Source organism: Solanum verrucosum, unplaced genomic scaffold (genome assembly GCF_900185275.1).
Source record: "Solanum verrucosum unplaced genomic scaffold, falcon-dt-bn FXZP01000034.1, whole genome shotgun sequence".
Lineage (NCBI taxonomy): Eukaryota > Viridiplantae > Streptophyta > Magnoliopsida > Solanales > Solanaceae > Solanum > Solanum verrucosum.
In genome coordinates this window covers 658,991-684,585 of record NW_026019959.1, presented here as the reverse complement: position 1 = coordinate 684,585, position 25,595 = coordinate 658,991, and the positions used below count along the sequence as shown (strand labels likewise).

Genomic DNA, 25,595 nt, shown 5'->3' with positions numbered 1-25,595 from the left:
CTGATTATTACCAGATTTCCTGCACCTTAAAGACTTCAATTTCGTCCAAATCTGGACTAGGTTGGGAAAATCCAAATACTACGAAAAAGTCTTTCTGCCCCAAATTTTCCCCCATTGGCATTTTTATAACGACGAAAACAGGTCGTTACAATAGATACCAATTTACTCATCACTCGTCCCCGAGTAACAAAAGTTAGGAAAATAGGCTAAGGAAGGAATGAAGTAGTACCTGAATTGACGAACAATTGGGGATACTTGTATCGTAGGTCCCTCTCGATTTCCCAAGTAGTTTCCTCAACTGGACGATGCTTCCATTGAACTTTCACGGACTTAATCTCCTTGGTCCTCAACTTGCGCACATCACGATTAAGCATTGCAATTGGTTCCTCATCGTATTGGAGGTCTTTGTCTAACACAATTGAGTCACACTTTATGATATAATCCCCGTCACCATGATATCTCTTCAACATGGACACATGAAATACTGAATGAACTCCCGATAAATTAGGATGTAAAGCCAATCTATACGCTATCGGTCCCATACATTCAAGAGTCTCAAATGGACCAATGTACCTCAGACTTATCTTACCTTTCTTACCAAATCTTATCACCCATTTTATGGGTGATACCTTAAGAAGAACATTCTCACTAGTTTGAAACGCCATGTCTCTTACCTTATGATCCGCATATTTCTTTTGCCTACTCTGGGCTGCTAAAAGCTTAGCTTGAATGCTCTTCACCTAATCTTGAGCATCCTTTACTAAATCTACCCCCAAAGGTTTCACATCTCTAGCCTCAAACCATCATATGGATGATCTACATCCCCTTCCATAGAGTGCCTCAAATGGTGTCATATTAATGCTAGACTGATAACTATTATTATAGAAGAACTCACACAAATATATGAATTTATCCCAATGCCCTCCAAAATCAAGCACGCATGCCCTCAGCATGTTTTCTAATACTTGAATAGTCCTTTCTGACTGCCCGTCTGTCTGTGGATGGAAGGTTGTACTAAAAGTGAGTTGTGTCCCCAATTCATCATGCAATTTTCTCTAAAACTTGGATGTGAATTAGGTATCACGGTCTGAGATGATAGAGAGAGGCACCCTATGCAACCTCACTATCTCTTTCACATAGGCCTTAGCCAATTGCTCATCATTATAATCTATTCTTATCAGAATAAAATGGGCTGACTTAGTCAATCTATCAACCACTACCCAAATAGAATCAAACTTCCCCAAAGTCTTGGGAAGACCAACCACAAAATCTATGACTATCATTTCCCACTTTCATTCCGAAATTGACATTCTTTGAAGAAAACCTACATGCTTTTGGTGTTCATATTTCACTTGTTGACAATTTTGACACTTTGTCACAAACTCTGCTATGTCTTTCTTCATGCCCGGCCACCAATAAATTCGCTCAAGATCTTTATACATCTTGGTCACACCCGGATGAATAAAATATCGCGAACCATGAGACTTTGCCAATAATTTCTCAATCAAGTCATCTACTTTAGAAACACATTTTCATCCCTTAAAATTGAGCACACCATCCGCATCAAGAGTGGTCTCTTGTGCCTTACCATTCACAGTCTTCTTTCTAAGCTCCTCCAAATTCTCATCCTCAAATTATTTGGCCTTGATCTCCTCAATGAATGTGACCCTCACTTCAACGCTAGCTAACACCCCACCTCTTTCTGAGATGCCCAACTGCATGAACTTAGACTCTAAGGTCTGAGTTTTCTTAGCCAAAGGTCGCTTGGATACACTCAAGCAAGCTAAACTACCCATACTCATCGCTTTTCGACTCAAAGCGTCTGTCACCTCATTAGCCTTGCCCGGATGGTATTGAATGGTCACATCATAATCTTTAAGTAACTTCATCAACCTTCGCTATCTCAAATTCAGATTATTTTGAGTGAACACATGCTGCAAACTACGATGATCAGTAAACACTTCACACTTAACACCATAGAGGTAATGCCGCCATATCTTAAGAGCAAACACTATTGCTGCCAACTCTAAATCATGTGTTGGATAATTCTTTTCATGCACCTTCAATTGACGCGAGGCATAATCTATAATATTCTTATCTTGCATCAACACAACACCCAAACCAGAATGTGAAGCATTAGAGTAAACAATAAAATCTTTACCTTCTACTGGTAATGCTAGGATAGGTGTGATGGTCAAGAGAGTCTTGAGATTTTGAAAGCTCTCCTCACATTTTTCAGTCCATTCAAATGATATCTATTTTTTGATCAAGTTAGTCAAGTGAGTGGCAATGGAAGCAAATTTTTTCACAAATCGACGATAGCAGCTAGCGAGACCCACAAAACTCCTAACTTCCGTCACAGAGCTATGCCTAATCCAATTCTTAACCGCATCAATCTTTTGAGGATCTACCATTACCCTTTCTTTTGAAACTATATTCCAAAAAAATGTAACCGATTTCAACCAAAATTCACACTTGAAAAATTTAGCATATAACTTTTGCTTTCCAAGAACACCCAAAACACTACGAAGATGGTCGGCATGCTCTTTCTCACTTTTCGAATAAACCAAAATATCATCAATAAACACTATAACAAACGAATAAAGGAACGGTTTGAACACCCCATTCATCAAACTCATGAAAGCTGCATCCGCATTTGTCAAACCAAACGACATAACCAAAAACTCATAGTGCCCATAGCGAGTTCTAAACGCCGTCTTGGGCACATCCTAAGGCCTAATTTTCAATTGATGGTAACTGGATCTTATATCAATCTTAGAGAAAACTGATGCACCTTGCAATTGGTCAAAAAAATCATCTATTTGAGGCATGTGATGCTTATTTCGAAAAATGACCCTATTCAATTGCCGATAATCTATACACATTCTCATACTACCATCATTTTTATTAACAAACAAAACTGGAGCACCTCATGGGGAAGCACTAGGTTGAATAAATCCTTTATCAAGAAGTTCTTGGATTTGCGCCTTAAACTCTCTTAATTTCGTCGGAGCCATGCGATATGGAGGGATAGAAATGGGACCCGTACCAGGCTCTAATCAATGCAAAAATCTATATCTCTATCCGGAGGTATACCAGGCAAATCATTAAGAAACACTTCTATAAATTCAAACACCATAGGTATAGACCCAATGGATGGAGCCTCAATCTCAACATCCCTAATATGAGCTAAATAAGCCAAACAACCCTGCCTTATTAATTTCTTAGCCCGAATGAAGGATATGATCTTAGTTCGCTTAAGCTTGTACACCTCTTCCCACTCTAATTTTTCCCTTCTCAAAATTTCTAGAGTTATAGACTTAGTATTACAATTAAGCACAACATAATAGGGGGACAACCAAGTCATGCCTAAGATTATGTTAAAGTCAGTCATATCCAAAATCACCAAATCAGCCCAAGTCTGAAAACCCATAAATAAAATAGGACAAACACGATAGACATGGGTAACTATGACTGACTCTCCAACTGGGGTAGAAACATAGATAAAGGCATCAAGTATATCACAAATCATATCAAACATTGAGGCAAATCGCACAGATACATAAGAATAAGTAGAACCCGGATCAAATAACACATTAATCATCCGGTCACAGACAAGAATAGTACATGTGATCATCGTGTTAGACGCCTCTGCCTCATTCTTTCCCGGAAAGGCATAACACTGAGCCATATCATCTTGACGAACCACTTCACTGTCTGGTTGCACGTTACCCCTGCCTGCATTACCATTTCTTGTACCTTCACAACCTCGTTGATTACCTCATCGCCAACCTTGTGGACGCCCTCCACTATTATTACCATTTCCCGCGGGTACTACTGCTCTAGTCTGCTGCAACGCAAACTCAAACACATGTGGTTGGGGACAATCTCTCCTCATATGCCCAGGTTCTCTACAGTTGTAACAAGTACGATCAAAAGATGGTCTGCCGCCTGTCGAAGGCGCGACTCCCTGGCTATCCTGAAATTATGAGATGGAGTTTCTGAGTAACTACCTGTAGAGGCGGGCATAGCGGACTGAATTGGTTTGGCTGCAAGCGTTGGCCTTCCGGACCCCTTGGAATAAGAACCTTAAAAGTTACCCGAGTTCTTGGCCCTTTTTGCCCATGACTTAGTTTGACCGTCTCGCCTCACCTCCTCCACTTTCTTAGCATAGTCTGTTACTTCATTGAAGCTCCTCCTTGCAGAAGTCATATGAACAGATAATACTTGCAACTCAGAATTTAGTCCCCTAATAAATAACCGGATTCTCTCTTCATCAGTAGTCACCAATTGGCCTCATAAGCAGCCACAGTCATACCACCTTGCTCTAAAGCCATGAACTTATCTTTCTTGCGATCCCTCAAAGTCCTAGGTACATACTTTTCTAAAAACAGAGCATGAAATTGGGTTCAAGTAAGTGGAGGTAAAGTAGACGATTTGCATTCCATATAAACTCTCCACCACTGCTTAGCCTCATCTTGAAGTTGAAAGGACACAAACTCAACCCCATGCTGATGGACAATTCCCAACTTATGAAGTCTCTCATAGCAATCTAAGATGAACTCATAAGCATCCTCATTCTCAGAACCAAGAAACACAGGAGGCTTTAGCTTGAAAAACTTAGTCAACATTTCATGCTCGTTACCAGTCATAACAGAACCCAACAAAGGACGGAAGAAAACATCATTACCTCCAGTCCCACCCACCTTGGGTGCAGTGCTAGCAACATAAGGATTAGTAGGAGCTTGAGTTGCTTGAGCAGAAGGAAGGACTCCAGGACCAACCAACCCCTTCAAGATTGACATGATTTGTTGAGCTAACACTGGTATATGGGGGGAACATTGGTAGTCTCAGCCTGCACCTCTTCCTCTTGTCCCACATCCTTAACATTCTCAATTTTAACATTCTCCTCTTCAATCTCTTCATGATGCGCATGAGGGTTCTCATTCACATGAGCATTCTCAACAGGAGCTTCATTCCCAGCAGGCGCTACTCTGTCACGACCTCTACCTCTAGCTCTTCATCTACCCCTGCCTCGATCGCGACCTCTCGCTGCAGATTTCTCAGTTAGAGCATTGACAGGAGCTACGACCCTGGCGCCGTTGTATCTATTATTAACCATATGTGGACAGAAGAGTGAATGATGTAGATACCAATTGGAATCAAGTTATAGCACAAAAGGAGACAAGAGAAAATATAGAGATTTCCTAAAGTTCTATAGCCACTCAGAGAAAAGTAAATGTGTCACTGTACCGTTCCGCGAGACTCTACTAGACTTGTTTTGGTACATCGAGATCAACAAACCTAGGCTCTGATATCAATTTTGTCACGACCCAGACCGTCGTGATTGGCACCCACATTAACTCTCCGATGGGAGAACCACTACTACAAGTCAAACCAAGAAACTAAACCAAAACTAGGGCATTTTAAGTATACGAAAGTAGGAAAATACTAAGGAAAGAAATAGAGTTCCCATAAATTCTAACAGAAGTCTAACAGTAATAAACTAACAATGCGGAAGTAATGCCTACAACCTGAAAGTCAATGTACCAAAACATCTAACAATGAACCAAGTTTAAACAAGAAGAGATACAACCCCAACTAATGTACTAATAACTAATAGAACTGTCTAAGTCCGAAATGTGGACATAGACGAAAGGAGAACTCATGACAGCCCGGAAGAATTGGATCACCCTTGAATTCGAAAGACGATCATTGATCTACTAAGCGAGGTTTGTCAGTAGCCACTTGAAGATACCCTATACTCAACAAAATAAGAGCAAGTGCAGTATCAGTACACAACTACAGTGTACTGGTAGGACCACACGACTATCCCAATAAGGGTAACATAAGCAAGTCAATACAATATTATAAACTCATGGACATATCGAACATATACAATATCAACAACATATACAAAACAATGAACAACTTCACACATTTTCTCATGATACACAATTATGACAAGTCATTGGTCCTCTCATGCAACCCAAACCCAAACAGTTAGCATACCGAAACGTGGTACCCGATCCAATAATTATGCCGGAACGTGGCAACTGATCTCATAATTATGCCAGAACGAGGAAAACGATCCAAGTTAGTTATGCCGAAACGTGGCAACCGATCCATTAAACACACCACAATCACAATCACAAGTATATTCTCAAGATCATACAATTAAGTCATGATTTCATGGTAACCATCATTCATCTATCTCATTTACAACAAGTATGATCAATAATGCGACATTCATATACATACATGTATCATAATGAAGCAAGAACAAACATACATCACACAATCATAGAATCACAACCATCACCTACCTCGAAACAAGCTTGAAACCCTAAGAAACTTGATCCTTCCCTTTTCGGATTCTTTTCGCTTGTTCTTGGTCTACAAACAATCAATATAATACGGGAATCAATAAACAATCACTAATTACACGAATTACTAATAATTTTATGAACCCTAGATCAAATCCATGATCCCAATTATCCAAATTAGGGTTGTTTCCACCATAGAATCTATAACAAAACCCTCTCCCATCAATATTCACCCATTCTATTACGTTCTACAGATCGAAAATTAATTTGGAGAGTGAAAAGCTTACCTTTAGCCTCAAGAATGGTGAAAAATGAGTAGGAGTCGCCTGGGGTTACTATTTTTGTGGACTTTTTTTTGGCCCCTTTTTGGAATAAATCTTCCATTTAAGTAAATGTTTAATTTCACTAAATGATGTTATAATGATTGAATGAAAATGGTGAAAAAATAATTTTATTTAAAGCGGTGTCTTTTAATGAACGACAAAAAGTTCAAACAACATTATTAAGGATCTTCATGCTTTTAATATTTATAATAATAAGAATTATTTCAAGTTAATAAGACATTAATTATGTGTTAAATTTAAGTAGTTTATATTTCTTTCTTTTAATTAAATTTTGTATTTTTTAATAATCTTAATATTGTCTAAGAAAGAATAAAAATAAAATTCACTATTAAAATTTTTGGGACTCAAAGATTTGGAAATTTAAATCACATATAACTATACTATTCACGGAAGCTCTATTCACAATACACCCTTAAAATGTAGGATTTTGGAATATGTATAATATTTGAGAGGGTAATATACTATGATATTTTAAAACTTAAAATAGTCATATAAATTAATTTTGACTATCAAGTGAAAATTAAAAAATAAACATTGAAAGTGTTATTCCTATTTCTATAGGTCATGCCAAATAGATTTTCTCTCAAAAGTCTGATTAACATAATTACTTAGTATGTTATCACTAAAAAAATAAAAAGAGTATAATAATCATTTGATAAATTAACAAGAAAGTCTTAAACTATTTGTAATTTCTATAGTAAAGAGTATTCGGTAGTAAATCCATATACTATCATTGAAATATTCATTCGTATAAAGACACACTTATGTTCATCCACTCGAATCACACTTTCTCTAGCTTTTGGGTAAGATACAGATATATAAACTCAATCGATATTTTGTGACAATTTGATATTGGGAATAATCTGTTTTTCACATATCATTCCGGTTATTAGCATTTCAATATCCTTTCAGAGAAATTTGAAAACAAAAGCTTTCTAAAAAAAATTGACACCATTTTCTATGAAATTGGAAAGATAAACTCAAGAACTAGAACTCTTCTAAAAAAATCAGTAAAAATTTCAAAGAAGATATAAAGATATAAAAAGAGCCATCTTCTTCCGTTTGTAACTGTTTGTGGATTAGAATATTCCAACGTGTATAAGTAGGTGGGTAATTGTGAAAAAATAATTTTGTTTAAAGCAGAATCTTTTAAGGAAGGCCAAAAAGTTCAAATAACATTATTAAGAATTTTCATGCTTTTAATATAGTATAGATAAATTATTTATAATAATAAGAATTATTTCTTAATAAGACATTAATTATGTGTTTTCAATACAGTATCTTGGATCTTAATATAAAAAACCATATTTATTAATATGATTATTTGAACAATTTAGTTTAAAGTCCTGAAATATTTTTATTAAAAAATAAATAGTTTATAGTTCTTTCTTTTAATTAAATTTTATATATTTTTAATAATCTTAATATTGTCTAAGAAAAAATAAAATAAAAATTCACCATTAAAATTCTTGGGACTCAAAAATTTGGGAATTTAAATCATATATAACTATACCATTCACGGAAGCTCCATTCACAATACACCCTTAAAAAGATTTTAGAATATGTAATAATATTTGATAGGGTAATATACTATGATATTTTCCTATTTCTATAGGTAACGACAGATACATTTTCTCTCAAAAGTCTGATTAACATAATTGCTTAGTATGTTATCATTAAAAAAATAAAAAGTATAATAATCATTTGATAAATTAACAAGAAATTCTTAAATCATTTGTACTTTCTATAGTAAAGAGTATTAGGTAGCAAATCCATATACTATCATTGAGATATTCATTTGTATTACTACTTTATTAGAAAAAAGTATTTGAATTATAATTACCTGATTGACATACAAAAATTAAACTATAAAATCAAGGAAAGGATCTCTACAAAACAAATTTAGTGGGAAAAAAATTGACAATTCAATTCAATTCAGTTGAAATGTAAAGGCCAAGCACATAAAGGTCCAACAAATTAGCAACAATTCTTTTTACTTTGATATTTTAACTAAGGTTTGTTCCCATTAGACACTTTAACATTATTAAAAGTGTATTCGTTAAACACAAATAACTAATGTGGTAAAATGTGTGCAACACCCTTTCCCTAAGAGCATGAAAAGCCAAAAAGAAGTATTTCTTTAAAAAAAAATTGTCTTCTTTCTCCTTTTATCTCTCGCCACCATTAATATCATCACCATTTGTCTGTCATCACTATCACCACAAACCTTCTCTTTTCCTTCATTCATTGAATACCAGAGATTTCCCGCAAAATAATTAAGACAAAATTAGCAAAACTAAACAACACGTCGACAAGAATCACAATTTGCATTTTCAAGTTCAATTGTATTCGTTTCTATTGTTATCAGAAATGCCCGAATTATGAAAGTCTATATGAGTCAATTTAATAAAAAAAATAACTATCAAGATCTTCATGATACAAAACAATGATAAAATTAGATAATCTCTATTCACTAGCTATTTGACATCTAGCATAATTACCATTGAAACAAAGAGGCATGGACTAAAGACATACCTCTAGAAGATTTTGTAATAAAATATAATTACAAACAATTATTTATAAAAAGGAACATAAAAATATATGATATTTTATGATCGTCTTAAGATATTTCAATTATTGATACCTTATTTATGAATTATGATTTACTTATTGACAAAATTATAAGAATTGAAAAAGTTTTAATAATTTTTCACAAACCGTGAAATTTTCATAATTATGAGAAAAAATACAAATCGGGTATATACTAATATCATACGTTTGTGAGTGCTGATGCTCCATCAGATTTTTTCTAACCATTCTTTTCCAATCAGGCTACATTAGAACTATATTTGGTAAAAAATTATGCATATTACACTATTCTTTAATTTCATACAAGTAATTGTCAATTCCTTATAGTTAAAATAGTAAAATTATTCAGTTGAAGAAATCAACAACTATATTTGGCCTGATGCATAATTAAAGAAAGTTATATCATAATCCCACTAACAACTCCAATTTGATTTGGCTTTGAAATGGTATGGGAATCAAATCTTGGATCATAATCACACAATTCCATGATAAATACCCTTTCCCTTAACTCTACTTTTCAATAGTAAATTAAAAGACACACAACCATGGGAAAAATTAGTTTCTTCTTCCTTCTTTTCACCCTGTTTTTGTCAAATTTTGTTGCTTCAACCCTTGGTAAGAAGCAAGGTGATGTCCTTGGCAAGTTTTACAAGGCCAAGCAAAAGAATTCAGCGTTTTACAAGAGTTATTATAAGGCGACAGGCGTTGAAAATGTAGAATTAGACAAAGTTATTCTTCCACAGGAGGGATTAAAAGCAAAAGATTGGATCAACAAATTGCCTGGACAACCACCAGTGAAGTTTCAACAATATGGTGGTTATGTTACTGTCAATCAATCTGCTGGTCGTGCTTTGTATTATTACTTCACTGAAGCTGAGAATTCCAACGCATTGCCTTTGCTTCTTTGGCTTAATGGAGGTACAACATTTGTGTCTATATTTAATTGTGTCATACTATATAGTTTTGATACAACATATTTTTCTTTCTGCAGGTCCTGGTTGTTCTTCAATTGCATATGGTGCAATGGAGGAACTTGGACCATTTAGAGTTAATAGTGATGGAAAAACATTACACAGGAATCGTTATGCGTGGAACCATGGTAACTGAAATTCTCTTTTTATTTCTTTTTGTACAAATTTTCATTAAACGTTTAGAAATAATTTGAGAAATTCTCAACTCTGGGTATAGAGTACTAATTAATTCTCCTATTGAATTAGCTGCCAATGTGTTGTTTTTGGAGTCACCTGCTGGAGTAGGATTTTCATATACAAATACAAGCAGTGATCTCAATACAACTGGAGATAGTAGAACTGCTAATGATAATGTTGTGTTTTTACTCAATTGGCTCGAGAGATTTCCCGAGTACAAGAACAGAGATTTTTACATTTCTGGTGAGAGTTACGCGGGGCATTACGTACCTCAATTGGCACATGCAATTCTTCAGCTTAATAAGCTTGAGAAAAAGACTCTTATCAATCTTAAAGGAATAATTGTAAGTGATATCTATCGAGTTACAACTGTCAGTGTACATAAGTTAAATTGTACTAACAAGTTCCATGTGACCAATTGCAGATTGGTAATGCTGTGATTAATGATGACACAGACACAATTGGAATGTATGAATACTTTGCATCTCACGCATTAATTTCAGATGAAACGTACCATGACATCCTGAATAGTTGTTATGATGATAACTACAATCAGAGCAAGTGCGATGAGGCAGCTGAGATTACAAACAAAAATTTGAACAATCTTGACATTTACAACATTTATTATCCCCTTTGCAAGAATGGAAATCTAACTAAATATCCAAAAACACCGACAGTAAGTGGGATAACTCTTCATTTTTGCTCATACTTTTAAAAATATCTACATTCTTTCTCGTATAAGATAATGTAGAAATATTGATTTTAAGTTAATTTTGATGCAGCCATTGCAGATTGACCCCTGCTCCGACAAGTATATTTATGCTTACATGAACAGGCGCGATGTTCAAGATGCACTCCATGCCAATGTTAGCAACCTCAAATATGATTGGACATCTTGCAGGTTATTATCCCATATACAAATACTTAAATTCATACAAATGCTTTACTACTTGTTTGATTTACAATTTTCATTATGCTTCACTGCTTATAATTCTTTTCTATTTCAGCGATTCACTCTTTTACGATTGGAAAGATAGCCCGGTCACTATAATTCCTCTCCTCAAAGAGTCTTTGGAAAATGGTGTTCGTGTGTGGATTTTTAGGTAATTTTTTCCTCATTATACTATTTTTTTCTTTCTTATCACAGAATGTTTAACATATATTTGTACTTGGAAATTAAATGCAGTGGTGATACAGACGGAAGGGTCCCTGTTACTTCTTCAAAGAGATCTATACAAGCAATGAACCTTACAGTTGATCAACCTTGGCGCTCTTGGTTGAATGGAGGAGAGGTAAAAAAAAACAAAATATGCTCGTCAAACGACTTTTGATTCAATATTTCTCAATGTTTGTTGGATATATATGTTGCAGGTTGGAGGATATGTTGAGGCATATAAAGGAGGTCTAACATTTGCAACAGTAAGAGGCGCGGGACATGAAGTTCCAAGTTATGAGCCTGCTAGAGCCTTATCCCTTATTTCTCACTTCCTTTCTGGAACGTTACCCCCTGGAGATCATTAAACTAGCACATCCTTTATTTGTGTAATTAAGAATCATTTTACGAGCTTTCTTAGACAAAGATTAATATAAACACGATTGATTAATTTATGTCATCCCTCTCTGTCTTTCTCTTTTTATTTTTTGCTTTTCTTTTGAAACATGTTCGTCTGTGAATCAAACATGTTAGGTAAACTGCCCAGTTATGATTATTGTCAAGACTATATCAAATGTTTAGCATAAGTGCAACTACCATATTCAGTGAATTAGTCATTTTCAATTAATTTGTAAATGCCATTGACATTTTCAAGTAATGCGTTATTTGTATTTCTATAGCTGTCTTTCAATCGACAATGGATGGCAAAAGGCATAGAACTATTTATAGCTGTCTTTCAATCGACAATGGTATCACTTAAAAAAAAAGCAAAATAATTCATCTTAACAAGAAAATCTTTAACCTCTTTATAAGGAATAAAAAATATAAGATTCTCATAATATCATTGAAATATTCATTCATATTATTATTTTATTATAACACTTTTGAATTTGATTGACATACCAATATAAAATAGTGCCAAATTCTGATAATTATAATAGTAAAATTATTAAATTCAAGAAATCTATTCCACAGTTTCATGATAAATACCATTCATCTCACTTAACTTTTCAACACAACACACACACAACAATGGGAAAATTCACTTCCTACTTCCTTCTTTTTGCCCTCTTTTTCTCCAACTTTATTGCTTCAAGCCTTGGAAAAAAGCAAAGTGAAGTGCTTGGAAAATTTTACAAGGCAAAGCAGGATTCAGCCTTTGGCAAGAATTACTATAAGGCGGCAGCCGTTGAAAATGTAGAATTGGACAAAGTTATTCATCCACAGGAGGGATTAAAAGAAAAAGATTGGATCAACAAATTGCCTGGACAACCACCAGTAAAGTTTCAACAATATGGTGGTTATGTTACTGTCAATCAATCTGCTGGTCGTGCTTTGTATTATTACTTCACTGAAGCTGAGAATTCTAACGCATTGCCTTTGCTTCTCTGGCTTAATGGAGGTATATACAAGCAGCAATTGTCTATATTTATTTAGCATCCTGTTTGAAAGTTATTTTTTTGTGTTTGATCAAAAAAAAAGGGGAAAGGACACTACATTACTCCACCTGACTATTTCTAAAATTTTATGGTTTTTAGATCTTCATTTTTAACACATAAAGATCAGAAAAAGGGATTTTCTTCTGGATCTATATAGTTTTGATATAAACCTTTTGTTATTTTCTTGTGTTTGATCAAAAAGGGGAAAATGAATACTACAATTAGTCCACCCTAATCTTTGTAAAATTTTATGGTTTTTTTATGACAGATCTTCATTTTACCACATAAGAGATCTGAAAAATATACAGAAACACTTCAAAAATTAGTTCTGATTATGAAACAATACTTCAGGTCCTGGATGTTCATCTATCGCATATGGGGCCATGGAGGAGGTTGGTCCATTTAGAGCTAATAGTGATGGGCAAACGTTACATAGGAATCATTATGCGTGGAATCTTGGTAAAAAGAAAGTTCTCTTTTTTGTGTAACATAATTTCCTATTAATGTTTGAATGAACAATTCTCAACTCAGAATACTAATTTTCTCCTATTGAATTATAGTTGCCAATGTGTTGTTTTTGGAGTGTCCTGCTGGAGTAGGATTTTCATATACAAATACAAGCAGCGACCTCAATAAAACTGGAGATAGTAGAACTGTTAGTGATAATGTTGTGTTTTTACTCAATTGGCTCGAGAGATTTCCCGAGTACAAGAACAGAGATTTTTACATTTCTGGTGAGAGTTATGCTGGACATTATGTTCCTCAATTGGCACATACAATTCTTCAGCATAACAAGCTATCAAACAAGACTCTTATCAATCTCAAAGGAATAATTGTAAGTAATCTCTAATTTTAACCGGTCTGTTACAACATGTTAAATTACACTAACAATGTTAACTTGTTGTATCTACAAATTCCAGATTGGGAATGCAGTGATTAATGATGACACAGACATCATAGGAATGTACGAATACTATGCATCTCATGCGCTCATTTCAGATGAAACGTTCCTTGACATCAAGAAATATTGCTTTGACAATCACTACAATAAGAGCAACTGTAATGAGGCAGTAGCAGTTTCAAACAACAATTTGAATCATATCAATATTTACAACATTTATTCCCCTCTTTGCAAGGATGGAAATCTCACGAAATACCCAAAAGTACCATCAGTAAGTGGGACAACTCTGCATTTTCCTTTATTATTACCAATATCCACATTCTATCCCGTATAAAAGAAACATAGATTTGAGTTAATGAGCTATTTTGATGCAGCCATTAGTGTTTGAGGCCTGCTCCGACCAGTACGTTCATGCTTATCTGAACAGGCGGGATGTTCAAGATGCACTCCATGCCAATGTTACGAACATCAAATATGATTGGGAATCTTGCAGGTTATTAGCAACTCCAACACCTTAATCCCATCAGCAAATACAAACAGTTAAATGCACACAAATCCTCAAAATTTTTATTCAATGCTCATAATTCTTTTTCTATTTCAGTGATCCACTCTTTTACAACTGGAAAGACAGCCCGGCAACTATAATTCCTCTCCTCACAGAGTCTTTGGAAAACGGTGTTCAAGTTTGGATTTTCAGGTAATTTTATTCCCCATTATACTAGTACTTTTTTTTCATTTTGATCATCTTATATATTTGTATATACAGTGGTGATATTGATGGAGCAGTTCCTGTAACATCTACGAAGAAATCCATAAAAGCAATGAACCTTATAGTTGATCAACCATGGCGCTCTTGGTTATCTGGAGGAGAGGTAAAATCGTAAAAATACAAACATTGATCATCAAATTAAACAACTATTGCTTCTCACCATAAAACTTGATTCTATATTTCATTGATTTCTCAATGAAATGAAATTAACAATTTTGTTTGGATATTTATGTTGCAGATTGGAGGATATGTTGAGACATATAAAGGAGGTCTAACATTTGCAACAGTAAGAGGCGCGGGACATGAAGTTCCAAGCTACCAACCTGCTAGAGCCCTTTCCCTTATTTCTCACTTCCTTTCGGGCACACTACTCCCTGGAAATCATTAATCTAGCACATTCTTTATTTATTTATGTAATGAAGAATTATGGACATCGTTAATCTAGCACATCCTTTATTTATGTATTGAAGAATCATTTTATGAGAGCTTTCTTAGACAAAGTTTAATTTATAATGCTATGATCTATATATCTTATGACATATCTATCTTTCTCTCTTTATTTTTCGCTTTTCTTTTGGAACCTGTGAATCAAATGTGTTAGGCAAATCGCAGCGACAAAAGCAATATATAAAGCATTAATTAGAAATGTTAATCAATGGTGTCAATTTCATGTTTAGCAAAATCAGGGCATATCAAATTGAAAGTAGAACTACAAAACATATATATTAATAGAATATGGAGATGCAACAATATATAATAGCAGAAGAATCAAATGAATAAGTAAAACCAAGTAGAAGGAAAGCAAAGAGCAAAAAAGTTCTTTCACACTTGCTTTAATAGAGAATTAGTTATTTGTAATTTACTTGCAAATGCTAGGTACATTTTCAAAGTATTTTCTTAAAGGCGTGTGTTGAACTTTTTGAACATGTTGAAAAAGTTTAATTGACATCAGCTAGAACTTGTGCTCCTCTCTTCTCTTCCTCCTTCCATTTCCCCAAAAATTGTGAAAAATTTGTTCCTACATTACATGATTTGTAATGAAGTCGAAAAGATATGACAACACTCGTAGCAAGTCCACCCATCATAAACTCCTGCTGATTGGCCGGAATTTGTTCCAAATTTATGATACAATTTGTTCTAAACTCCTAGCCATGGCAAGCCCATCCATCATAAGTACTCGTGATGATCTGTCACAATATGTCTGTAACAAACCCAATAACTAGACCAACACAATTCAAACTCAAAATAACCTATAGATATATTTCACTAATTCGTAATTGGAATTACAAAGGAATTAAGAACTAAAAGGGAAATTGAAGAACACGAGTAGAAGAAAAGGATGAGAAGCAAAACTCAGAGAAAGGGGATGAGAGGACTAAACATTTTTCTCAACAATTTGCATCCTCCCTAAATCACATATCACTACTCTTTTTGATGGAACCGTTTCATGTCCACTACTCAACCCGGATCTCAAATTAACCTGGCCCTATTGCTCGTTTTCGGCCCAATAACTAGTTGTGTGACCTTGATATCCACATTAGGCTGAACTTGGTTCATAACAATGTATTTACTTGACATACAAATATACGATCATTTGGCAAACTCAGATTCAAATGATCACCCAATATATTCATTGTTTCTTGCTTTGTGAGGGATTGACTTCCGTGGTATATCTGCTTATTTGTAATTATTTGACGAGAGATAACTAAAATTGCCTTCCACCCTTATTATTAAGCTTCATTGATTTATTTTGCCAATTTCATGTCATCATAATTAACTAGAAGAAGATTAGAAAAAAACTCAAAGCGACGGGAATGGATGGAGGAATTTCTAATATCAATGAGAATATGAGATATTCAATATTACTATTACTACTTTGTTATAACAATTTTTTAATTATAGCCCCTGACAAATTCAAATTCTGTTACACTAAAATTATATTTGGTAAAAATCATACCTATTAAACTAATCCTTATCTTAATTATAACTGCCAACTTTTTACAGTTAAAATAGTAAAATTACTAAGTTCAAGAAATCACAACTATATTTGGCATAATGCATAACTAAAGCAAAGTAATATTGTATTTCCACTAACATATCCAAATTGATTTGGCTTCCAAAATATATTACAATCAAATGAAATCTCATAATCACACATTTTCTTGATAATTGCCTTTTGTAATGAACTGCTCACAATTAATTTGGGATAATTTCCTATATTTATTAATAACCACAAGTCACAATGGTGCACAAAATAACAATTAGAAAATAATACAAATGAGTCTAAATTAAGATATGAAGTCCCATCAGCAGAATCTGTAAGAAACAGAAAAAAGAGAAATTAGGTAGAGAAGAGAGAAGAACAAGAAAAATAGAATCGAGAGAAGAAACATGAAGGGAGTGATTGTACCACAATTCGTTCACACCATAGCTTCACTAATTCAGTTATAGGCTAATTTGTTCAATCAATCTGCAGTGTTGGCCTTAAAGAAACTAATTTGGGCGTTCATTCGTTATATTTTAATTGTCACTGTTTATTTAATAAGTAACCAATTCATAACACCTTCATTTCATTTAACTTTTCAACACAAGGCACAAAACAATTGTTTAGTAACAATTAATTAAGAAATTAACCTAGAAATTATGATGAAAGAAAACTGAAAATCATTTATCAAGAGATTAACAATTTGATAATTTTGCCACAAATAGTGTGATGCTTCAAGAGTTGTGTACTTTTTATATTTGAGTATTGCAAAGGAAAAGGCAAAAAGTTCAATTAACATTTATGAGGAACTTCATATTTTAATATAGTATTGATTATTTATAATAATAAGAATTATTTCAAGTTATAAAACATTAATTATGTGTTTTCAATACATTGTCTTGGATCTTAATGTAAAAACTATATTTATTAATTTGATGATTTGAGTAGTTTCAATTAAAGTTCTAAAATATTTTTATTAAAAAATAAGTAGTTTATATTTCTTTCTTTCTGTTAGTTAAATTTTACATTTCTTAGTAATTTTAATATTGTTTCTAAAAAGAAATTCATCATTACAATTTCTTGGGACTCTTTGGAAATCTAAATCATATATAAGTTATAACTATACCATTCACAGAAGCTCCATTCACAATACACCCTTAAAATGTATGAATTTGGAATATATAATAATATTTGATAGGGTAATATACTATGATATTTTAAAACTTAAAATAGTTATTTATATAAAATAATTTTGACTATCAAATGAAAGTAAAAAAAATAAATATTAAAAATGTTATTCCTATTTCTATAGGTCATACCAAATAGATTTTCTCTCAATTGTCAATGGAGATAGGACTTAAAAGAATTCAATTATTTCAATCTATTAAAAAACTTTGATTAACATAATTACTTAATATGCTATCACTAAAAAGAGTATAATAATCATCTGATAAATTAACAAAAAATTCTTAAACCATTTGTACTTTCTATAGTAAGGAGTACTAGTTAGCAAATCCACACATTATCATTGAGATATTCATTTCCATTACCAATATATTAGAACAGATTTTGAATTATAATTACCTGATTGACATATCATAATTAAATTATAAAATTGAGGAAAGGATCCCCTCTAGTATATTTTTCTCCTATAGTTGTTTAGAATGGTAAAAATAATTGACGATATCTATTTGTTTCATTTATGTTGAAAAATGTAAAGGCTAAACACATAACGGGTCCAGCAAATTAGCCACATTTTTTTTTAATTTGATACTTTATCTAAGGTTTATTTCAATTAGACACTTCAATTTTATTAAAAAATATTCATTAAACACAAATAAGCCTTTTCCGAAAAAATAAAAAACATTTCTTTTTAATGTTTTTTCTGTCTTCATTTTCCGTTTATCTCTTGTCACCATTAATACCACCACCATTCGCCGCCATCACTGTCACCACCGACCTTCCCTGTTCCTTCATTCATTTGAATCCTCGAGAATTCGGCAGAGTAATTAAGACGAAATTAGCAAAACTAAACAAGTTGACAAAAATCAAAATTTACATTTTCAAGTTCAATTGTATTTGTTTTTATTGTTATCTGAAATCCCTGAATCATGAAATACAATTTGAGTCAATTTAGTTTAATTAAAAAAAAGGAAATAGACTCAAATGATTGAATTTCGGAAAAAGTTCATCTATGTCATCTGCTTAAAGTTTGACTTATCTATGTCATTTTCGTTTGGAAAAAAAACTCATTCGTGCCATTGTTAATTAATTGAAAAAAGTTTCGGTTTTGCAAAATATTTTTTTACTCATGGTCAATTACGATTCAATCATGTCATTGATTAAATCACTTTTTTAAAAATAAAAAGGCTCAAATATCCTATCGAACTTTGTGAAAAGGTTCATCTATATCATACGTTAAAAGTTTGGCTCATCTATGTCATTTCAGTTAACAAATAATAACATGAATGAACTTTTTCTCAAACGAAAATAACATGGCTGAACAAAACTTTTATCAGAAATCATAAGTGAACATTTTTTTCTCAAAATTTGATAAAAATATTTGAGCCTTTTTGTATAAAAAAAAATAACTATCAAGAGCTTCATGATACAAAATAATGATAAAATTAGATAATGGTATCTAACATAAAAACCACTGGTCTAAGATACATGAAAACAAAGAGGCATGGACTAAAGACATACATATAGAGTATTTTGTAACAAAATATAAAGAAAACAGATAGACATATCTCTGAATTATTGAAAATAGTATACGTATATCCTTTATTATACTATCGAGACATCAGAGTTCTTACCGTCCAAAATGTGAAATACTTGTATTCTTCACATTAACGGACGGATACGTGTTATTATTTTGTGCATCCATTCGATTACTCACTTAATTTTAATCCAAAAAAAGACCACCTGGATTAAAAAATCCCATCAAACAATTATCTAACTCACCCGCTCACTAACACCTTGATAATATACCCAAATTAAAACCCAAATTCTTGTTCGTTTTGTTGGATTTTGGGTCTTTTTCCCTTTCTATGTGGATAAATAAAAGTCCAAGGTTTTGGGTCTTCCTTCTTTTCCTTTGTGGATAAATTTAGCCCAAATTTGACTAGCCCACTTTTGTCCATAAGCCCAATATTATGGTGCATATGTAAGACTTTCTTTTAGGTCTTATTTAGAGAATAATCACAAGAGTTTGAGAGCAGCCATATAGAGAGAAAAGTGAGAAAGTGCAGATTTTCGCACAAGCCCTAGCCAATTTCAAATCGTGATTCCCACTTCGTTTCTTGTCCGATTGAGCTTATTTTTGGACAACTTGTTCTTTTCAACTTAATATTTGATTGGGAACTGAGAGAGGGTGATTTGGAGTCTTGTAGTTCCAGATTTTAGTTTGTGAACAGTATCTGCGGGTTTGGTGTTTTTGCTTATTCTAATTCTCTAGTTTTTGGTGCTATCTTGTAGTTGGATGTGTGCTTGTAGAGAAGCAAGAGGATCGGCCATCTACATCTTCCCAATTCGAATTTAATCAGGTGTTAAAGAGTTTCCTCTCTAGGAAATATATTTGTTTTGTTCAGAAGCCATGACTTGATGATTGATTCATAACAATGTTTTTTAAAAACGTTTTTTGGGCGATAGTCCCGGGTGAGTTACGAAGCGATGTGTGCCAAAAACGCTTCGGAGCGTAAATTAAAGACGTATATCATAGTGCGTAAGTTTTAAAATTTGAGGTGTAAGCTCCAAACTAAAAAAAACAAGTCCTGGACGTATATGCCCTAGGCGGGCGTTATTTTTTTTAATTATTTTTTTTTTGAACCTTTTTTTTTTTTATGGCTTGAAATCATATTTTCTCAAATAGTAATTGTAATACTTTTTTTCTTCATTATTGGTTATTAATACCTTTTTCAAATAAAAATCATAATATTTTTTTCTATATATTATAGGTTATTTTATTAAAATTTATTTGTTCGATAATTGAAAGTTTCACTTTTGCTTATTTTCTTAGTAATTATAAAATTAAATATACATGAAACTATGCCCCTAGATCCATTAGACTTATGCCCCGTGTCTCGATGCTTACGTATCGCTCCGTATTACATAAAACGTCTCGTCTCACACCCCACCATTTAAAACATTGATCCATAAGATAGCAAGCAGGATAATTGGTGATCTACCTACAACAAGCTAATCCATTAAAAAGAGCTGTCTGTTGTAGGGATACATAATCTTTTCTTTTTATCTAGAATTTTGGTTGAAGGGGGAGGGTGGGGGTAGTAGAGGGAGCCCTTGAATGTTCATAGCTGCATGTATAACCTTCTAGAGAGCACATCAGAATAGTTTTGTTAATTGTAAATTAATTACAAATTATATTTTCTGTAAAAGAAGTAAAAAAGAAAGATTTATATACATATATATTTGTTTCTCAGTCCTCAATTTTGTGGCTCAAGTGTCTCTTTACTTTCTGTACTGCTTGGTTATATATGGAAGTTTATCTCTTGTAATGTTTATGTGAAGAAAAGAGATTTCAATTATGCAGCTATTTCATATCCTCACAAGTTGTGGGTGTTTTGATTTGGGCAGGGCTGGGCATAAAATATCGAAAATTGAATTATCGAATCAAATCGAAATTTTTGGTTATTTGATAATTTGGTATTTGGTATGTTATTCGGGAGTAAAATTTTAGAATTATGGTATTCGGGTTTGAGTTTGGTATGAGACATTAGTACCATTTGGTATTCGGTATTTCTCGAATACCAAATTATTTACTTAATGAAGGTCATATATCAACATATCCATTACTCATTAGTACAAGTCCTAAGAGAAAGTTAAAGAATAAGCATGAATAATCGAGATATATGTCTTTTAGTTGTATCAATTTGCTTTTCTTGATGTCTTCTTACTTGTTGATCTTCCATTATATCGTGCCTCCACATAAAAAAAATTAGAAATGATTTGAGAAATAGTATTAATTGTGCAATACAATTGACTATAACTTCAATATGGTATTACCAAATACCGTACCAAACCGAAATTTAAAATTTTGATATTTGGTATCTACTTTTAACTACCAATTACCGAATCACCAAATCCGAAATTTGAGAAACCCGAACCGAGTATCGAATGCCCACCCCTAGATTTGGGTATATAGGAGAAATGAAGAAGAATTTGGGCGGGTTTTTTAAATCCGAATGGTCTTTCTTTGTGGGTTCAAATTAAGTGAATAATCGAGTAGATGCATAGGATGATGACACGTGTCCGTCTGTTAGTGTGAAAAATACAAGTGCTTCACTTCTTGAATGACAAGAACTCTGGTGTCTCAATAGTATTACAAAGGTAGTATTACAAAGGATATACGTATATCATTTTCGATAGTTCAGGTGTATATTTGTCACTTTTTCCTAAAATATAATCACAAATATTTATTTGTAAAAGAAACATGAAAATATATAATACTTTACGTGCATCTTCAGATATTTTGATTATTGATACCTTATTTATAAATTGTGATTTGCTTATTTGATAAGATAGTAAGAATTGAGAAAGTTTGAATAGTTTTTCACAAACTCTGAAGTTTTCATAATTATGAAAAAGAAAAACTATAACTCATGTTACATTGAAACTATATTTGGTATAAAATTATGCATATTAGACCATTCCTTAATTTCATACAAGTAATTACCATTTTTTTTATATTTAAATTAATAATAATTATTTTATTATTTTAAGTAAAAGACATCAATAACTAATATTTGGCATGATGCATAATTAAAGAAAGTTATATCATAATATCACTAACCGCTCCAATTCGATTTCTCTTCCAAAATAGCATGAGAATCAAATCTTGATCATAATGATACAATTACATGATAAATACCATTTTCTAACTCTGCTTTTCAATTCTAAAAAACATAGAACAATGGGAAAATTTACTTTCTTCTTCCTTGTTTTTACCCTGTTTTTTTCCAGTTTTGTTGCTTCAAGCCTTGGAAAAAAGCAAGGTGATGTTCTTAGCAAATTTTACAAGGCCAAGCAAAAGAATTCAGCCTTTAACAAGAGTTATTTTAAGGCGGCAGACGTTGAAAATGTAGAATTAGACAAAGTTATTCTTCCACAAGAGGGATCAAAAGCAAAAGATTGGATCAATAAATTGCCTGGACAACCACCAGTGAAGTTTCAACAATATGGTGGTTATGTTACTGTCAATCAATCTGCTGGTCGTGCTTTATATTATTACTTCACTGAAGCTGAGAATTCCGAGGCATTGCCGTTGCTTCTTTGGCTTAATGGAGGTATATACATACAACATTTCTCTATATTTAATTATGTCATACTATATAGTTTTGATATAACATATTTTTCTTTCTGCAGGTCCTGGTTGTTCTTCTATGGCATATGGGGCAATGGAGGAACTTGGACCATTTAGAGTTAACAGTGATGGAAAAACATTACACAGGAATAGTTATGCGTGGAACCATGGTAATTAAACAAAATCATTCCCTTTTTGTATGAAATTTAAGTTAATAATTGGTAATTATTTGTGAAATTATTGTATTAATTAGTTCTCCTATTGAATTAGCTGCCAATGTGTTGTTCTTGGAGTCACCTGCTGGAGTAGGATTTTCATATACAAATATAAGCAGTGATCTCAATACAACTGGAGATAGTAGAACTGCTAATGATAATGTTGTGTTTTTACTCAATTGGCTCGAGAGATTTCCCGAGTACAAGAACAGAGATTTTTACATTTCTGGTGAGAGTTATGCTGGACATTATGTACCTCAATTGGCACATGAAATTCTTAAGCATAACAAGCTAGCGAACAAGACTCTTATCAATCTTAAAGGAATAATTGTAAGTGATATCTCTAATTTAACCCGTCTGTTACAACATGTTAAATTATATTGACAAAATTAAATTGTTGTAACTATAAATTGCAGATTGGGAATGCAGTGATCAATGATGATACAGACATAATAGGAATGTATGAATACTTTGCATCTCATGCACTGATTTCAGATGAAACTTATCATGACATCCAGAATAGTTGTTTCGTCCAAAACTACAACGAGAGCAAGTGCAACAGTGCAATTGCAATTTCAGACAACAATATCAACCATCTTGACATCTACAACATCTATTTTCCCCTTTGTAAGAATGGAAATCTCACGAAATACCCAAAAATACCGCCAGTAAGTGTGACAAATATCTTCATTCTATCATGTATAAAATAATGCAGAAACAGTGATATTAAGTTAATTGTTTATGCAGCCATTGCAGATTGACCCCTGCTCGGCGGATTACATTTATGCTTACCTGAACAGGCGGGATGTTCAAGATGCACTCCATGCCAATGTTTCTAACATCAAATATGAGTGGGAATCTTGCAGGTTATTATCACTCCAACACATTAATCCCATACAAAAATACAAACATGTTCAATTTCCAATTTTCATTAGGCTTCAATGCTTATAATTCTTTTCTATTTCAGCAATTCGCTCTTTTACAATTGGAAAGACAGCCCAGTTACTATAGTTCCTCTCCTCAGAGAGTCTTTGGAAAATGGTGTTCGAGTGTGGATTTTTAGGTAATTTTGTTCCTTAATTATTACACTAGTACTTTTTTTACTTTCTGATCATCTTATCACAAAATGTGTTACTAACAAAAAATTGTACTTGCGGTGGTGATACAGATGGAAGGGTGCCTGTAACTTCTTCAAAGAGATCTATACAAGCAATGAACCTTACAGTAGACCAACCGTGGCGTTCTTGGTTGAATGGAGGAGAGGTAAAAAAACAAAATATGCTCGTCAAACGACTATTGCTCACCAATGTTTTTAACTTAATGAAATGAATAATTTTGTTTGGATAATTATATGTTGCAGGTTGGAGGATATGTTGAGACATATAAAGGAGGTCTAACATTTGCAACAGTAAGAGGCGCGGGACATGAAGTCCCAAGTTATCAGCCTGCTAGAGCCTTATCCCTTATTTCTCACTTCCTTTCTGGAACGTTACCCCCTGGAGATCATTAATCTAGCACATCCTTTATTTGTGTAATGTAGAATCATTTTACGAGCTTTCTTAGATATAGTTTAACACAACATAATGTGATCACTTGATCAATCTTTTGACATATTTCTCCGTCTCTTTTTATTTTGGAACCTGTTATTTTGTGAATCAAACGTGTTAGGCAAACTGCAGGTACAGAAGCAATAATATAAAACGTTTGAACAAGTTGAAATTCGTGGCGATTCAAGCATTAATTGTACAAGGTCTTGCATTAGTAGAAATGGCAATCAAATGTCAAGTTCTGAATATTGTCACGCTTAATATAGCACAAGAAAACATCAAATGTTTAGCAATATCAGGGCAACTAGCATAGTCAGTGTTGAACTATAAACTATTAAACTGAAAGATGAACTACAAAAGATACACTCTACTAATATAATGAGAAGATGGAATAATAAAATGAGTCTAACATTACTTTTTGAGCCAAATCTCAATGGTTAGGATTCAAATTAGAATGTTGAATATCAACCTTGGACTTCATTTTAACCAATTTTGAAGCAAAAACATGTTTGAAGAAACATGTTTGAGAATTAGTCTTTATTATTTATATATAAACCACCCTTATATTTCAACTTAAAAAGGGGACAAGTACACAAATAACCAATTTTGGAATCTTGAAATAATTGTGGCATTCACAAATATATGAGCTTAACCACTTCAAAATCAACTTTATGCATATGCAATTGAAGTCATAAAAATTTGCCTACGAATTTATAAAGTTTCAAATATATATGTTCGAAACTATAAATAACATTCTTAAAATTTAAACTACGAATCTTCATTCTTACTAATATTTTCAAAAAATTTCTAATAACGCCCTTTAAAATTTAGGAGACTTGGAATACAAAAGTTTTAAAGGGT

The 25,595-nt window shown here is 32.9% G+C and overlaps 2 protein-coding genes across 2 annotated transcripts; both read left to right on the top strand.

Moving 5' to 3' along the window:
* Positions 1–9,793: 9,793 nt before the first annotated feature.
* On the top strand, positions 9,794–15,068 carry LOC125814877 (uncharacterized). Its single transcript, XM_049494327.1, has 17 exons — positions 9,794–10,177; positions 10,251–10,358; positions 10,477–10,751; positions 10,832–11,083; positions 11,175–11,308; positions 11,415–11,510; positions 11,594–11,699; positions 11,779–11,826; positions 12,241–12,309; positions 12,536–12,962; positions 13,351–13,458; positions 13,560–13,834; positions 13,920–14,175; positions 14,261–14,393; positions 14,502–14,597; positions 14,667–14,772; positions 14,908–15,068. The coding sequence occupies exons 1-17, from the start codon at positions 9,805–9,807 to the stop codon at positions 15,055–15,057; spliced, it is 3,012 nt and encodes a 1,003-aa protein (XP_049350284.1). The 5' UTR covers positions 9,794–9,804; the 3' UTR covers positions 15,058–15,068.
* Positions 15,069–22,516: 7,448 nt separating this feature from the next.
* Positions 22,517–24,697, top strand: LOC125814849 (serine carboxypeptidase-like 40). Its single transcript, XM_049494297.1, has 8 exons — positions 22,517–22,955; positions 23,035–23,142; positions 23,243–23,517; positions 23,604–23,855; positions 23,935–24,053; positions 24,155–24,249; positions 24,344–24,450; positions 24,548–24,697. Exons 1-8 carry the CDS (start codon positions 22,517–22,519, stop codon positions 24,695–24,697), a joined length of 1,545 nt encoding a protein of 514 aa, XP_049350254.1.
* Positions 24,698–25,595: the final 898 nt, after the last annotated feature.